Source organism: Medicago sativa, chromosome 5, assembly GCF_051527215.1.
Source record: "Medicago sativa cultivar Bolivia chromosome 5, Bolivia_mono, whole genome shotgun sequence".
In the NCBI taxonomy this organism is placed as follows: Eukaryota; Viridiplantae; Streptophyta; class Magnoliopsida; order Fabales; family Fabaceae; genus Medicago; species Medicago sativa.
The window spans coordinates 13,014,380-13,032,047 of NC_140753.1; the positions used below are offsets into that span (position 1 = coordinate 13,014,380).

The following is a 17,668-nucleotide window of genomic DNA, read 5'->3' on the forward strand; positions in this document are numbered from 1 at the left end:
ATAAACTTTGTTTAAAAAAAAACAAACTTTAGTTTTCCAAGTAGATAGCATTAATTAGTTTTATTGAAAAAGATAAGAGTAATTGACAAAGGGTATAATTGACAAATCGTACCCTTAAAATAACAAAAAGACAGTTAAATAGGAACGAAAAATTCACCCTAGAAAGACACTTAAAAAGGAACGGAGGGAGTATTAATTAAATCAAATGAAAGTGATTAAGTGAATAACTTTGACTTTTTAGTTACACCCTTCAATCTTTAACTTTTCAATAAACTTGGTCATCTTTAACAAACATATGCAAGAGAGTTGAAGATTCAAAGTGAAAGATAGAAAAATGGTTTTTGAAAAATTCATGTGAACAAGTTTATTTTACAAATATAATAAAATTTAGGGTTAATTGTTCAAATTGATCCTGTAATGGGCACCATGTTTGAAAAATAACCCGGTAATTTGAGTTTTTTTTTTTACCCTATAATATACAAGTATTCTAAAAATGTGATCTAGATGTTGAATTTTTTTATGAGTTATTCCAGACATGTTCAGGACGTTAAAATTCGGTTTTACACACAAAAAAATTTATATTTTTTCGACTTGGGACGAATTAGTTATAAATTTTAATTTCCCATAATTATGAATTTTTTAAACAATTCATAATTAATCCGTCCCTCGTTTAAAAACTCCAAAATTTCAAAGTGAAAGTTCTTATAATGTTTTAACAATGCCTACAAAATTAGGAAACCACATTTGACGCGTAAGTATACGCTTACTCGGAACAAAATTGCAATTTTACGCGCTTTGGTTGAAAAATAAAAATAAGTCAAAACGTTTTCAAAATACTATTTAACTTTGCAGATATTTTTTCTTCAAAAAAACAAAACTTTGCAGATATTTTTTTTATGTATTTTTATTGATGTCTCTGCAAACAATCAGATCAAAATTCGATTTCTATGTCAGAGATTTTCGTTGTTTTATTTTTGAGTTTTTGGCGCTTGAAAAATTCATAATTAATTTGTCTCTAGTCCAAAAAAAAATATTTTTTTATGCAAAACTTATATTTTAATATCCTAAAAATGCCTAGAAAAAATTAAACCTCATGTCACTTTTTTAGACTTAATATATATTAGAGGGTCGTAAATAATAAGAATCTCAACTTACAAGGTTAGAATATGTGTTTTTTATTTTACATGGTTATTTTTTAGACTTCGCGTACATTACAAGCTTAATTTTAACAATTTACCCTACAATTTATAATAAAGCTAGATATCCTCGTGAGCTTAGCTCAGTTTTTTTTTAAAAGACAAAACACAAAGCACACTAAATACAACTATATAAATGTTGAATTCTGAAGTCTAGCTCTCGTTCAAGATAAAAGTTGCTGCATATTTTTTTAAGGGAAATGTTAATTTGTGCCCTCAAGGCACAAGTTAATGATTCAAATATAGAAAAAAAACTTATTGGAATGTGTGCATTGCATTTAATATTTAACTTTTTAATCATTTAAATGCACAAAATTTTAGAGAAAGTTTCTTCTTTTAGGTTTCTTAACATATGCCCTAAGGGCACAAGTTAACACTGCCCTTTTTTTAATGGCGATATATATATATATATATATATATATATATATATATATATATATAGGGGTTTGCTAGAACACACCCACTAGTTTTTATGTGGGAGTGTTTTAGCAAGTAAATAACTAAAAAGTGGTTAAATACACCCTAAGGTGTATGTTGCTATAACACACCTTCTAACAATAACAAGTGGGTGTGTTCTAGCAAATCTTATAGGCATTTGCTAGAACACACCCACTAGTTTTTATGTGGGAGTGTTTTAGCAAGTAAATAACTAAAAAGTGGTTAATTACACCCTAAGGTGTAGCTTTGCTAAAACACTCCCACATAAAAACTAGTGGGTGTGTTCTAGCAAACCCCATATATATATATATGGGTAATGCTACAACACACCCACCAATTTTGATGAAGGTGTGTTTTAGCATTGAACACCTTCTTGTTTGGACTAAAAAACCACAACCTTCCTTTTTGAAAACAAGTTTAGTTGAAGGACAAATATGTAATTAACAATTCATTATTAATATTTTTTTATTCTTGCTCTTATCTCCCTTTTTGTAAAACAAAAAAGTTCTTCTTCCACAATCAAAGACATACGCAGGTACAGAGAAAGAAAAATTGGGGATTCTCACTAATACCCTTCATCACTATATTTTTGTTGTTTTAATTATCACCAAATTATCTCCATGGATGTTTGTAAGCTTTCCTTAAACATTTTTCTTGAAACAAAAATGAAGCTTAATTTTTTTTATGGAAGAAACTCCAATCGAACATTAAAATAAATATAAAAATATTGAAGAAAAGAACATCAAATTATTATAAGATTTTAATAAGAACTGCATCCACTACAGACAAAAATAAAACATCAGCACTTCACAGGAGTTTGGATTCCGGAATGGAAGAACGGTTGTCATGTTTTCCGAAACAAACACATCTTAAGTTTTGTTGTTGACGGAGGTTGATGAAGGACAAAGTTTAAGGATTCTGACGTAGGAGGATGCGAAAGTGGTGATGGCAGCGGCGGTGCGGCGTTGAAGAGCTGGGATGGAACCATTGAGCCAAGAAAGAGATGCTGCGTGATTCTAAGTTGAGTTGGGGAGAGAGCAAGATTAACAAAATATTAATTAATAATGAAGTGTGAATTACATATTTGTCCTTCAACTTTACTTGTTTTTAAAAAGGAAGGTTGTGGTTTTTTGGTCCAAACAAGAAGGTGTTCAATGCTAAAACACACCTTCATCTAAATTGGTGGGTGTGTTGTAGCATTACCCTATATATATATATATATATATATATATATATATATATATATATATATATATATATATATATATATAAGAAAATGAAACAGTACAAGATACACCGCCAGGTCATCCAAGGATGTCTGGAAAACAAAAGAGAAATGATATTTTTACAACTATTTTGTGACAACTTTTAGACAACTTTCTCTCTCATACTCACATTATATTCTTACTCTCTCTCTTTCTTTTTCTCTCTCCATTGTTTTTGACCAATGAGAAGAGAGAAAATGAAAGTTGTCAAAAAGGTTGTACAAAATAGTTATTCAAATATCATTGTTCAAACAAAAAAACAACAAAAACTGCCCTAGAAAAACAAAAGAACCCCAACCCGAGCTACAAGAAGCCAAGGGAGACACCACCAAAACACCTACAACAAATAATAGAAGAAAAAACACCAAGGAGAGCCCACCCAAACAATGCATAATATATGCTTAGGTCTGAGGTTCAAACCCCGGCCACCACAAAAAAATAAAGTTAGATATTCTATTGCTATATATTTCTGTAGTGTTACTGGAAAAAAAATGAAAAATAAAGAACGTATATTAGGATAGAGTATACTCCGTCATTGTGAGTGTAGTTCAGTTGGTATGAATAATACGAGTTCGAGTTCGAACCTCGAACACCTTACTTATTTACCTTGAAATAAGGTGAATTTATAGCCACTAGACTATGTGACAAAAAAAAGAGTATACTCCATCCGTCTCAAAATATAAGCAAAAATTGATAAAAAATTTTTTAATGTATTTGGTTCAAAATTTGTATCATGTACAACAACTTTTGCTTATATTTGAGACACATAAAGTATATCAATGACGTCGAAACAATTTCTTGCTCTCCATTATTCAAACGAAGGGCGAATTTTAATCTATGTGCAACGTTCATGTATTGGCATCTGATCTACACACGAGTAATTTTCAATACAACCATACTACTTTTGTCTTTGTTAACAAGGACATTTGTTTGCATGACCAAACATTTATTTGTGTCTCAAAATTGGTCGAATTTCTTTAAATACAAAATACTGATAAACATATATAGTTTGATTTTCTAAGATGTCATGTTAATGTTAAATATTAAATTGAAGCTTATTAATCTATAGGTGCATAGGTAGAGCCAGGAAGGAATGAGCTTGTTGAAGGGCTTATTTTGAGTAACGATTATGAGTGGAGGAGGAATGGTGAAGACTATCGATGAGTAATGCAGAACCCGTGAAAAGAAGGGAGGAATGGTGTGAGTTACTTGTGAATAACATACAGAACCCTCGTATGTTTTTGGCCTATAAAAAAACATTATTTTCATTAGATTTTATAAGGCAAAAAAAAAAGCCATATATATCAAAATTGACTGTTGCTCTATGTGCCCTTCAGTTTTACTCAACTTCATTGATTTATCGGAATGTAACTTTTGATGGCACAAAACATATGGAGATATACACTCTGACCATTTTTTTTTATTGGATGCTATCTTCTGATCGACTTATTTCAAGATACACAAAATCTATACATTGATTATACTATTTATTTTTCTTAACATATGTGAAAAATATCAATGAATGTTTATAAAAAAGGACACATGAAATATATATGTACATTAATTTTGTATTTTGAGTCATCATGGTTACGTTAATTGAATCAACGAAATATATTTTTTTAACATAAATAAATGATTTTTTGAAGGAAACATAAATAAATGATATTCATTCATTCAAATTAATAGAGTACATCGATACAATATAAATTCAATGTCGCTAAAAACAAAAAGAATGAATATGTGAACAAACTCACAACATCAATGTTAATTGCATAAAACGGTCAAGTATCTATGCCTACAAATATGGCTATATTTGAATCTCTGGAATACTTTTGTCTTTGGCTCTGCAACGTTGACGATGCCAAAATCATTGATTAAATCTGCACTTGCTCAAAACTAATATTTGAACCTGAATAAAATAAACATCGCACTAAGACGGAAAAACATAAAACACACCGCACAAAGAAGGGAAACAAAAACAAACAAAGTTGAACAAAGACGGTAAAATCACAAAAACAAACAAAGGAATACTGAAAATACGCAGAAATCCACTTATTTAACAAGAAAAGAATTGAAAACAATTCAGAGGAGTAATTTTGAGTCAAAATTGACTTTAAATCACCCTTCTTCGATCGATAAAAAGAAGAAAAGTGATCGCGGTTAGGGTTTGAAAAAGAAAGAATTAGGGATGGGCAAAAAGAACCATGAACAGAACCGAACCGAACCAAAAATAACTGAACCATTATAATGGTTCACGAACCGAACCGTTAATTTATTAACAGTTCTTGAACCATAACCGAACCATCTTGAACCGAACCGAACCGTTTTAACCGAACCAAACCACTTGAACTGTTTTTTTTTTTAAGGTAACCACTTGAACTCTTTGTTGGATCTTTCCAAAAAAAGAACTTATTTAAAATAGCTTATTTTGAAAAGCTTATTTTATGCAAAACACCTTATTTTAAAAACAGCTTATTTTATGAAAACAACTTATTTTAAAAAAACAGCTTATTCAAAAGTCAAAACAGCTTATTTGAAAAACAACTTATTTTATGCAAAATAGCTTATTTTAAAAAAACAACTTATTCAAAACAGCTTATTTTATGCAAAACACCTTATTTTAAAAAACAACTTATTCAAAATAGCTTATTTTATGAAAACAACATATTTTAAAAAAAAAACAGCTTATTCAAAACAACTTATTTGAAAAACAGCTTATTCAAAACAGCTAATTTTATGCAAAATAGCTTATTTTAAAAAACAACTTATTCAAAAAAAGCTTATTTTATGCAAAACAACTTATTCAAAACATGTTTTGAATAAAATAAGTTGTTTTAAATAAAATAAGTTGTTTTGAATAAGCTGTTTTAAAATAAGCTATTTTTTTTAAAATAAGTTGTTTTTATAAAATAAGCTGTTTGAATAAGTTGTTTTTTAAAATAAGGTGTTTTGCATAAAATAAGCTATTTTAAATAAGCTATTTTTTAAAATAAGTTGTTTTGCATAAAATAAGCTGTTTTGAATAAGTTGTTTTGCATAAAATAAGTTGTTTTGAATAAGTTGTTTTCAAAAATAAGTTCTTTTTCATAAAATAAGCTGTTTTTTAAATTAAGGTTTTTTGCATAAAATAAGCTGTTTTGAATTAGTTGTTTTTAAAATAAGTTGTTTTTCATAATATAAGCTGTTTATCAAATAAGCTGTTTTTTTTAAATAAGGTATTTTCATAAAATAAGCTGTTTTTTAAAATAAGGTGTTTTGCATAAAATAAGCGGTTTTGAATAAGCTATTTTTAAAAAGAGATCGTAATAAATTGTTTTTCATAAAATAAGTTTTTTTGAATAAGCTGTTTTTTAAAATAAACTGTTTTGCATAAGATAAGTTGTTTTTGATGAAATAAACTATTCTAACTTTTAATTTTAATTTGTTATTTTTTATAATAAAAGTGGTTTTATTCATTGGATAAAAAATATTTGTTTTGGTTCAGTTCGGTATGGTTAATAGGTAAGCAAATGGTGAACCAAACCATAACTTTGGTTCAGTTCGGTTAGTTCCAAACCTGAAACGGTTCGGTTCGGTTTTCCCGAACCATTTCAAAATTTCGGTTCGGTTTTTTTGGGTTAACCGAACCATGCCCACCCCTAGAAAAAATAATAGCTAAATATTGAGCTATATTTGGTTTTTACTTAAAATTAAGTTTATAAAGTCAAAATTTATTTAAAATCGAGTTTACTCAAATACAAACTGAATATTGTAAATAATTTATTTTTTAACCCTAATTTATACTTGTAGAAGTGAGACATAAAATTTATGATTTTGAATGAGAATTAATGAAATTGACATGTGCAGATTTTCTTTTATGAAATGGACCGCTGATTTTTAAAGATGAAACTGGCATTTCTGTTTATCATTAATGAATAAACACGTGCATATATAGCAAACCTAACGTAATAAATAAATAAAATTAATTTCTTCAAAAAAAAAAAAAAAAACAAGCGAAACAAACAAAGGTTGGTAATATTCTTAAAAGAATAAATAGCCTACAACTGCATAAATTAACTTCTTGAGCTTCTTTGGTGTGTGTCCAATGATAGTTTCCAAACATCGGGTATGGACAAATTTGAATCTCAATAGATAGTCTCCGAACATCGTTTTAACACTCTTAAAATTACAATAGATCTTTGCACGTTTTGAACAATCTCATCTATTTTAAAATATGTTCCTTCCAAAAAAAAATTATTTCTAACACGCCGTATTTTATGAAAAATGCTATATCTCCTGAAAAATTATTTCCCGAGAGTGTCCCGAATGATTTGTTGCCTTTTTATGCTGTTTTTGTTCTTTTTTTCACAAATATTTCCTGTCGTATTATTAAAAGAGGGTTCTGTGAATTGTGTGAAATTGAGATGGAGCTACCCACTCCACTACTAACTTCCTTGTATGGTGGAAAAACATGAGTTTTGATTGGTTAAACTGCTCTCGAGATAAATTCTGGAAATTAGAATTCACTAGATATAGCAATCATCGTATTTCATAATACAAGGACAAAACATAAACTATAATATCTTGTTTTATATCAATAATATTTTTTTCTAACCAGTTTATAAATGTTACATATTCTAAATCATGCGAATTAAATGTCAAACATAAAGGAAAACAAGTTCCCTCAAAAAAAATAAAGGAAAACAAGTTATACATGCTTTAATCAATAACACTTCATAAAAAGTTGTGAGATTTTTCATTATGTTGCCCACAAAATATACATACAACGAATTATATCACGCAGTTTTCTCGAGCTGTTGTTGGACTGCAATAAACGTCAATATTAACTTAAAATTTTATTTTTTTTTGAAGGAAACTTAAAATTTTATAAAGTTCTTTAATTCACAAGACTAAATTCATATCTAAAACTCTAGTTAAGCTAGAAGAAATTTGAACTATTACTTTGTGTAAAGTTTGCGATATTCTAAGCCCTAATAAAATTGAAGTACAGTAAAAAAAGAACGCCTACTACTCCTAGTAGGGACGATGGCGTATGTACGCGGAAACAATTTATTTAACTGCTCTCCATTATTCAAACAAAGAGGAAGTTTAATCAGGATGCATAGTTCTATTGGCATCTGAACAACACGTGAATGAATTTTTACGTGATCAAAGTAGTAGGAATTATCTTCACACCTAAAAATTGTGAAATGATTTATTTATTTATGGGGTAAATGAACAAGAATCATACTTGTGATTGAGGATAATGTATGTCGCTATTATATTTGAAAGTCAACATCCTTGTTTCAAAAAAGAAAGTCAACATCCTTAAACCAAGTAATTAAGCTTAAGTAGTTAACTTCAAAGGATAAATTGTTCATGAGAACCATAATTCAATTCGATTTTCAGGTGAAACGATTTTTGATCAAATGTTATTATTTTATATGATTATTAACAAGTATTTAAGCTTTTAGAAATCAAAATATCAAATAAAGAAGAAAGCATTTAAGCTTTCCCTAATCAAAATATCAAATGTTACTCTCCCAAAATAATAAAATATGGTTCAATTTCTAAAATCATACACTTCATAAGCTCCTTTTAGGAACAATTGTTTATATGATTATTAACAAGTATTTAAGCTAATCAAAATATCAAATAAAGAAGATGATAAAGCATTTAAGCTTTCCCTAATCAAAATATCAAATGTTACTCTCCCAAAATAATAAAATATGGTTCAATTTCTAAAATCATACACTTAAGAACATTCATAAGCTCCTTTTAGCAACAATTGTTCAAATATCGTTTGAAAGATCCCAAGTTTCACTTATGTTAGGAACAATTCTTAACCATATTATATTTATCTCTCGACCAAACTAAAGATTATTATGACCCGTTACCTCCAAAAATTCAAATGGTTAACACCAAAACAATTTTTTAAGGTTCAACCTAAGATGAAAGATAAAAGATCTTCCACTAATGACTCAAGATTAGTGATGAAAAAATACAGCATAGTAAAAGGGACCTCTCCTATTAAATGGTTGAGTACCACTCCTCATTGAGTCATTGTCATGGCTGGAGAGAAAAAACAAATCGTCGTGTCTATAGTTGCAAAAACCCTCCTGCTAAACTGATAGTGGTAGGCTCTGGCTATGTACACTAGTATATGCTTTTTGGTCACGCTTTTATTCCTTTCCTCTCCCACCTCACTCATTCACTTTCCACATGAAGATAATTTTGTCAAACAAAACAAAAGTTGCAAAACGTCAAAACAAACTAGGACAATGATAATACCAAAAAAAGACCCATCAAAATAAGTTTCCCCATTGAGGTCCCTGCTTCTTGTAATGGCAAAAGCACAATCATCTTTCATACATTCCCCTGTCCTTTGTTTGTGTATTCCTCAAAAACAACCACTATCTATCTTAACTAAAATTTCACAGCCACAAATTAAGTCATAATACATTTAAATCCAAGGGTAACATTAATTAGTTTAGTTCACAATTAGTTAGATATTACATGTTTTGTTCTCAAAAGGATGATGTTCGATATAAGCTACTCTTTTTCTTTTGCTGACCACCACTTTCTGCTTCCCATAGCTGCATTCACATTGACACAAGAAAAACCCTAAAATCAATCCTACTACCACTACTATGTGGAATTGAAAGCATAATATAATGTATAGTTACTAAAAATATTAAAAATGAAAATATGTTAATAGTAACTAGAAAGTGTTATATTTATAATTTTTTATAGACCAAATACAATAATGTACCTCTTGTTGCTGTCTTCTAAGTCTTGCATTCTCTTCCTGCAATAATTGAACTTTCTGCTCTAGTTCATTCGTGTAAGCCTGAAATAACCACACAAAAAAGTAGATGAATCCATTAATAAAAACAACGATTTTCTTTTGGTTATTAGCATTCCCTACAAAAAACAATAATGCCCCACCTAACATTTGCAACATGTCTTTTTATTTGACAGAAGCATTTGCATCATGTTAGTTGCCACATCATAAATATTTTATGTTGCGACAAGCAAGATTGAAACTACATCAACAACATATTTGACCCCATTCACCACAATATTAATTAAGTGTATGTTTAGATTGCTGATGATTTTGACGGAATCACGGTAAGCCACCGTGACTTCCTTGAGTTTTAACAGAATCACGGTGTCACTAGTGATTTTGTCAAACTTATCATCCAACCTACCGTAACATACACTAAATTTAGAGAAAAAGAAAGAAAGAAGCAATCTTTTCCTGTTTTCTAGCTCGTGAACGTGCAGCAGATTCCCGATTCTTGATCATCCTCTTATTTCTCCTTTCACCAGGGCTAATATCAGGTGCTTCACCAAATCTCTTTCCAAAACAAGTGAAAGAACTAGATGCAGCAACACCCACATTCTGATCATACGGTGAAGCATTTACAAAACAAGCAGAAACATTCGATACACCAATGTTGTGTTGTTGTTGGTGCTGCTGCTGTTCAAGTAGTAACTGAGAATTATTATGCTTGTTGTGTCTGATAAGAGGGTCGTAGAGAAAATCAGGACGAGAGTTCAAACTAAGAGCAGTAACAAGAGGTGGTGTGGTCGTAGAGCTAGGGCAATAAAATGAAGCATTATTGTTATTTTGATCTGAAGCAACAGAAGAAGATGAATTATTAGAAGAATAATCTAAGCTTTTTGGTGGGTCTAAAGTAAGGGGTCGAGTGAGAAAGTCTTGAAGGATAACACCACCGCCAAAAGTGGAATTACGAGTACTCATTATAATGGGTCGTGTGTTTTGGTCATTCAATGAAGACAGGTTTATGTCTTTCCAAACTTCTTCCATGGTTAATTTGTTTCTACAAAGAGAAAATGAAGTTTGTGATGGTGATATTTAACTTCTTTTTTGAGACACAAGGACAAAGAAAAGGACACACTACACTATTGAGGGTTTGATTTGTGAGGCACTTCCCGTTTTTGTTCACTAGATGTTAATGATAACGAGATGCATTTGGTGAGATAGGGCAATGTGTTAGCCATAAAAAGTGGGATTTGAAAAGAGATTGGGAGGGGAAGAGAGAGTGAGTGAGAAAGGTGTCAAGGACTGAACTCTGCAGAGTGGAGTCTAGAGGACTGTGGCAAAAGTTATGATACATAAGGAAATCCTTATGCACCGTGCATAAACACTTCACAACCATCGGATTTAGTGTACACGTGTAATAATTCCAGACTTCTCAAACTACACCAAATCAAACTGCATTTGCTTCAAGCATTTCTCTCACTAAAACATAAAGCTCTCCTTCTCTCTACAATTCAGATGAGTTTTCATCTCTTCCGGCCACACATGATGATTCCGGCGCAGTGGTCACCGGCCAGAGGCAGCGGCGGCGCCGTGCCGGAGAACCAAACTCACCCTTTTTAAAAACTTTTCACATTTTCACATATCCTTTTTCACATAGATTACGAAAATGAACTCGGAATTTTCAAAATCAAAACCGTTTATCCTAGATCTACAAATTTAGTTTCGAAAATTTTGTAATAAAAGAGGAAGAAGAACAAAAGGATCTACTACCGTTCGGTCTATTCTTTGAGACTGGTTCACCTTTTTCTACTTCTGGATTCGGTTTGAGTTCGGTTTGTGAAGGTTTTGTGTTAGAAAGGGAATTCGAAATTCTAGAAGTGTTTACGTGTTTTGATAATTCTGGAAAATATTACGTTCTTCACTGTTTTGGTGTTTTGATCCGAAAATGTGAAGAAAAAAAGAAAATTAGGGTTTGTGATTGTGATTGCCGCTGATTGGTGGTCTGTACACTGATTATTGGGTCACTGAAACCATTTCGACAGCAAAATGGTTTTGGAGTAAAGCACACAGAAACCATTTCCACAGCAAAATGGTTCTGGAGTACAACTCACAGAAACCACTTCTTTCCTCCTCCTCCAATTGTGTCAGTCCAAAACTGAATGATGGCAATGGCTCTAGGTCCTTAGTTTTTTTCACCTGCTGGAAACCATTAAGTACATCTAATGGTTTTGGAGCACAACTCACAGAAACCATTTCCACAGCAAAATGGTTTTGGCATAATTTTATACAAAACATAATATAATAAGGACATTTGTGACTGTCATTGAACCAAATCAACACTCTGAAATCATCATTGAACTAAAATGATGATTTCCACGGTTGTAGTGTTGTTTCGTTTTGTTTCGTTTGGTTTCGCTTGGGGGTGTAGGGAAGCAATTATATTTCAAATGGGATTTATGCACGGTGCATAAAGATTTCCTTATGCACCATAACCACACCCGAGGACTGTTACTCGTCAATTCTTTCTTGCATGATCAGTATGTACGAGATGCTTACAGCTACAGTTTCAATGATTCAATATCATATTTAAATTACTTTCAAATCACTTTTCTTTTAAAAAAAATATTTGATAATTCAAATTGATAAAATACATAAAAACAACACAGATTTAATGGTTTAACGTTCTAAAATTGAAAGTGATTTAATTGTATGCAAACTTACAACGCTAGGGTTAATAGCATAAAAGCAAAATATATGTAAACGTGACAAAATCAAAGTGAGAAAAATATACATGTCTAGATGTATTACATTGACTCTCAAGTTATTGATTGAGTGTTTGTTTGGTTGCATTAACTGTTTTTCACATTTTATACCAAAATCGTAGAAAACTTAATTCGTCTAAGTAGAAGTTTGATTTTTTAGTTTATGTGAAATTGCGGGGAAAACAGGGTTGACCGCGCGCTTATTGCATGGATCAAACCTGATTTGAACAAAATAAAAAATCATACAAAGTTGCACCAAGACGACAAACAAAATAAAGTGGTACTCAAATGATTATAGAAAAGCATGAAGAAAAAAAAACTTGATTTATGAGCAATTATTTGTTTAGATTAAAAAAAAAAACTTGCACAAACTCTCCCCCATTTGCTATTTTAATTTATAAGTTTAATAAGTTGCTTAGTAGAAAACAACAATCATTTTGGAGACAATAACTTAAAACGATTTGGTATACTTCACAAAATTTGTCATCTCCTATTCCAAAAGGGCATGAAGACCCACCACTTCTCCAATACAAATATCAATACGAACTCTATTTATACTCTGTCAAAAGAACATATCAATATAACAATTAAAGTAATCTAGGGTTGGCGTATTTCGATTTCATTGTGTTTTTTTAATTTAAACGTGATCTTGTGAGTCCCACTAAGAAGAAGAAGAAGAAAATATTCCTTAAAGCTACACACTCAAATAGTTTTGCAATTGGAGGGTGCCATTTAGCCTAGGAAAGGAGACTTTTTTCCCACCATGGGAAAGGCCCCTTTTCCAGGACAGCTGTCAGTTACAACAGGTTGTGAAAAAAAATAAAAAAATTTGAGCTTAATATTTTAACGTCGTTTGTATCATTAGTAATACACCTCCCCCCTTTTCTCACAACATCACAAAGTACACCTCACGTCCTCACCCACCTTTAGTACTGTACATCCTTTGTAACAAAACCCAGAAGAAACTTAGCAGTTAACTCATTTTAGAAGATGACAATGTGAATAATTAGATAACTTGGTCAAGTAAAAATTAACAAACTTAACACAAATTAATTAAACATTTTATCTGACTCAATTTTTTTTAGATCTCTTTATCGTCGTGCTTTTGTTGATTGCATCTCATCATCTCTTTGTCTATTAGAAATTAGAATCATTGTTTATTTATTTTGTACTAATGTCAAAATCATTGTTATAAAGCATAATCATAATTTCACATATCATGGAGGAATCAACGACATGTTGTTCTTAAAATATTGATTTTGAGTAGAAAACCGTAACACCCAAAAAAACCAATTTCACCATTTTTGCATGTGAAAAACCAGTGAAAGAGATATATGTCCAGCTTGTTTGGGAGACTGAAATCACCTTGTTGTACGGTAAAAAAACTCAAGTGAACAACAACAACAGGTGAAGAAGAAAACCAGGAAAATGAAGATAGATGCTTTTCTCTCTCCTCTTCAAATGATATAAGGTTATTTAATCCAGATGTGGGGTCACATTTTTTGTTTGATAGATTCAACCAAAAAGTTGTTGCAATTAATAGGTGACAAATCTCAGCCGTTGGAATAAAAAATGAATATATCTATGGTCCTGCTTAAACTTTCCCATCATGGGAAACAACTCTCCTTTCCCATACTAAATCCCACCCAATTGGAGTGTCTATTTTGTATCATGACTTATAGAGTAAGCCTCTCGCTCTTAAAAATACTCTAAGATGTATAATATATTATATATTATATATGATAAGACTTTTACATTAGATGAATTAAAAATGTGAGACATATGTTAAGGAAATAAAAAAACTTATCTTAAATATATATTTTTTATATTTTTAAGAGTGTGATTACACACTTCTAAAATATTTTTTACCATGTTTGGTTCTTTAACAAATCTTTCAAAAAAAAAAAATCATTTGATTTTGAGTTCTTAAACTATTTCCTTGTCCCATTCATTAGTTTTTTCCACAAATAAACTAGGGCAGGTACGCATCTCTCATAATGCATTAGGAGTAGGACAAAGCACAATGAAATCAAAGTACGCCAAACGTCAATTTGATAGCCACAACAATGGTGGAAAGTAGGAGAAAGTATGAGAATCCAAAGTGTCCATACTTGACTTCATCTCAACAGCAACCCATTATTAGCCACGCACGTTTCTAGTACCAATTGTTCATTCACTCACCCTGTTAAGGAAAACACTGTCGATCCTGTTAATGTTATGGTCTTTGGAAACCAAACTCGTTCCCAAAAGGATGTCCAAAGGTTTGCAGAATTCATCAGCGCAACAGAGGAGAGGAGGGCACCTGTGTGGTTAATATTCTATCTATACACTTTCACCGTATATATCGCATCACTAGAGACTAGACACTAGATAAAGAAAATACTCCTATATTCGAATTTAAATTTGGCTTATATTGATAAAAAAATATACTATTTGATAAACTAGTATAAATACAAAATCAACTTATGATGAGGATTACTCTTATTTATATATTTAATAATGTGTTCATATTATGTCTATGTAGGATTTTAAAAACATTTTTCTCACGTTCAAACATTTGAATTGTGATCCAAGTGGATAAGTAGAAATGATTAATTATAAGTGGTTCGATGAAATTTAGATATTTGGACAACATATAAGAATTTAGGTTTGACTTAACTCAAACCTACAAATCCAATTTGTAAGGTGAAATTTATAAACAAATGTTCATTATTTTCTTAAAGAAAGAAACGTTCATGTTGTATATCATTCATGTGTAATTTTCGTATACATATGAATCAATATAATATCATTCAATGTAAGACTTTTAATAATATAATACCTGTTGATATTAAAATTGAATTGTTAAATAGCAAGTTGTGTAAATGTTTTTTTTTTTATATGCATCAAATTAAGTTACACTTTGATTTCTGCTATCTTGGGTAATCAGTTTCTATGACATATTTACAAATATATACTTTATGTGATGAGTTTATTTAGCCACTACATCATAATAGAAAATCATTATCTTTGCAAAAATTCAGCCTTGTTCATGTTCTAAATTTTGTTCAAATGTTCTTTCCTTTACTTTTAAAAATCACGAATTTTCTTTCAGGTCCACACTTCCACTTGACCGATTAACACAATATTTTCATATTCTTGAGTCTTGATGAAATTTTTGAGATCTTTGTGAGGGGTGTTGATTGTTAATTTGTTATAAACTTACAAACAAACAAAAATTCATAATTAAAATTATAAGGTAAATGTTAACTTGTGCCCTTAAGGCAAAAGTTTAGAAACTAAACATGGAAATGTTTTCTTGAAAATTGTGCATTCAATGTATTAAAGTTTTAAAATTTTATTTTTTCAATACAAAAGTTGTATTTTAATTCCCTTTTTAGTTTCTTAACTTGTGCCTTTAGGGCACAAGTTAACATTACCCAAATTATACTCCCTCCCTATATTTAAGCACCCATTTGATTTTATTTTTGTCCATAAATGTAAATCCTTTTTCAAATTATTAGATGCATTTATTATTATTTTTTTAAATATACCCCTAATTAATACTACTATCTTGTCTTGAAATATGAAAAGTCAAATTTAATACACATATAAACAAAGGACAATTTCGTAATATTAACACACAATGCAGACACATTAATTACACTGACAACTTTTCTTAAAAAATATGAAAAAGGCAATGGGTGCCTCCATTAAGAGACGGAGGGAGTAATTACATTAGATTTCACTAAATTAACTTTGATGCCGTCAAAAAGATTAATTAAAATGTGTCCTAGTCATCAAGCTTAGTTTGCTTTAATTACAACTTGACAACTGTCGAGTCTTACTCTGTCCAATGACCTCCACATCACACAGTGTTGTCCATAAAAAATCTTGTTTTTTTCTTTTGTATGGAAGGTCACACCGAGTTTTCCTTTAACCAGTCATTTTTTCTTGCCTCATTTTCCCATAAAAGTATCTCTATTACTATTCTTACATCACCCTCTACTATAACTTTTTCATAGCTTCTATTTTCTCATGCTTACTTCTTCTCCAGCTTATTACCATTTTCAACAATCACTTCCAAATGAAGTGAAGACACAAATTCCTTTAAAAACTCCTCTATCGTTTTATTTCCTTACTAGGTACATACAAAATGAAAACACATCGTGTAACAATTTTATTTCCATTTCTATGAAGTTTGGGTTTTACCATATTTATTAAAGATGAGTATAGTACTATTAGTTCAAAATTAGAGAAAACCACCCACCCACCTAAGGAAAGAAGAAGAATAGGAGTTTCAAGTTTCAATAAATAATAATGCTTCCTAACCATGGTTTGATTGATTGAGACTCATCAAGCTAGCTTGAGAGTGTAGGTATTCAGAAAGAAAATCAATCAGAAAAAGACCATTGTTATATGAAATTATTTTATCTTATTTTAAAGGGTGTTTTGTCCTATCTATAAATCTATAAATATAAAGTGGGTGTTCTGTCACCTATGAAAGACATTGATATTGTTCATTGGTCTGAAAAGGTATAATGGTCAGTAACCGTTGGATGTTATATTATTTGGACAACTCAAATCATGTGTATTTTTAATCATAAACATAGGACTTAGTTGGAAGCAAATTAAGCAAGCAGGTAGCAGGGTGAAGAGGAAACCAAAAGGTTGAAACAACAACACTTGTCCAAAGCACGATATACTATTTCGTTTGGTTTCCAAAAAAGAGATTGTAAAGTTCCAGTTCTACCAACCAATTCCATGCTAACAGTTGGGAATTTTTTTTTTCTGAACCCTATTGCCAAAAAAAATGAAACATTTGACCCTCTTTGAGAAGTGGCCAAAGTACACTTTTCTCCCTCTAACTTTCAAAAACTTGCAATTTTGGCCATCTATATACAAAAACTACAATTTTGGCCCCCTAAGATTTAGCCCCTTTGCATCTTTGATCATTTTGGTCAATTTTGACAAAGTCAACGCTTATTTGGCATGCCACGTGTGTAATTAACAATTTAAAAAAAATAAAAATGCAACATTTTAAATTGTTGTTGAATTAAAAAAAATGAAAAAATAAAATAAAAAGGAAATGAAGAAGGAAAGGCACGTGAGGGGTTCATCAACTCCAGCAACATCTTCAAATTATTACATTTCAAGCCTTACATTTGCCTTGTTATTTCCCACAGTCACATATAATTATTTACATTTAATTTAAAATACATATATTGTGCTCAAAAAAAGGAAAAACAAAAAAAAAAA

The 17,668-nt window shown here is 30.6% G+C and overlaps 1 protein-coding gene across 1 annotated transcript; it reads right to left on the reverse strand.

Annotated features, from left to right (window-relative positions):
* Positions 1–9,183: 9,183 nt before the first annotated feature.
* Positions 9,184–12,139, reverse strand: FD (Basic-leucine zipper (bZIP) transcription factor family protein). The gene is made up of 3 exons (XM_085713622.1): positions 10,139–12,139; positions 9,651–9,727; positions 9,184–9,474 (listed from the first exon to the last, which is right to left on the reverse strand). The coding sequence occupies exons 1-3, from the start codon at positions 10,710–10,712 to the stop codon at positions 9,406–9,408; spliced, it is 720 nt and encodes a 239-aa protein (XP_085569748.1). The 5' UTR covers positions 10,713–12,139; the 3' UTR covers positions 9,184–9,405.
* Positions 12,140–17,668: the final 5,529 nt, after the last annotated feature.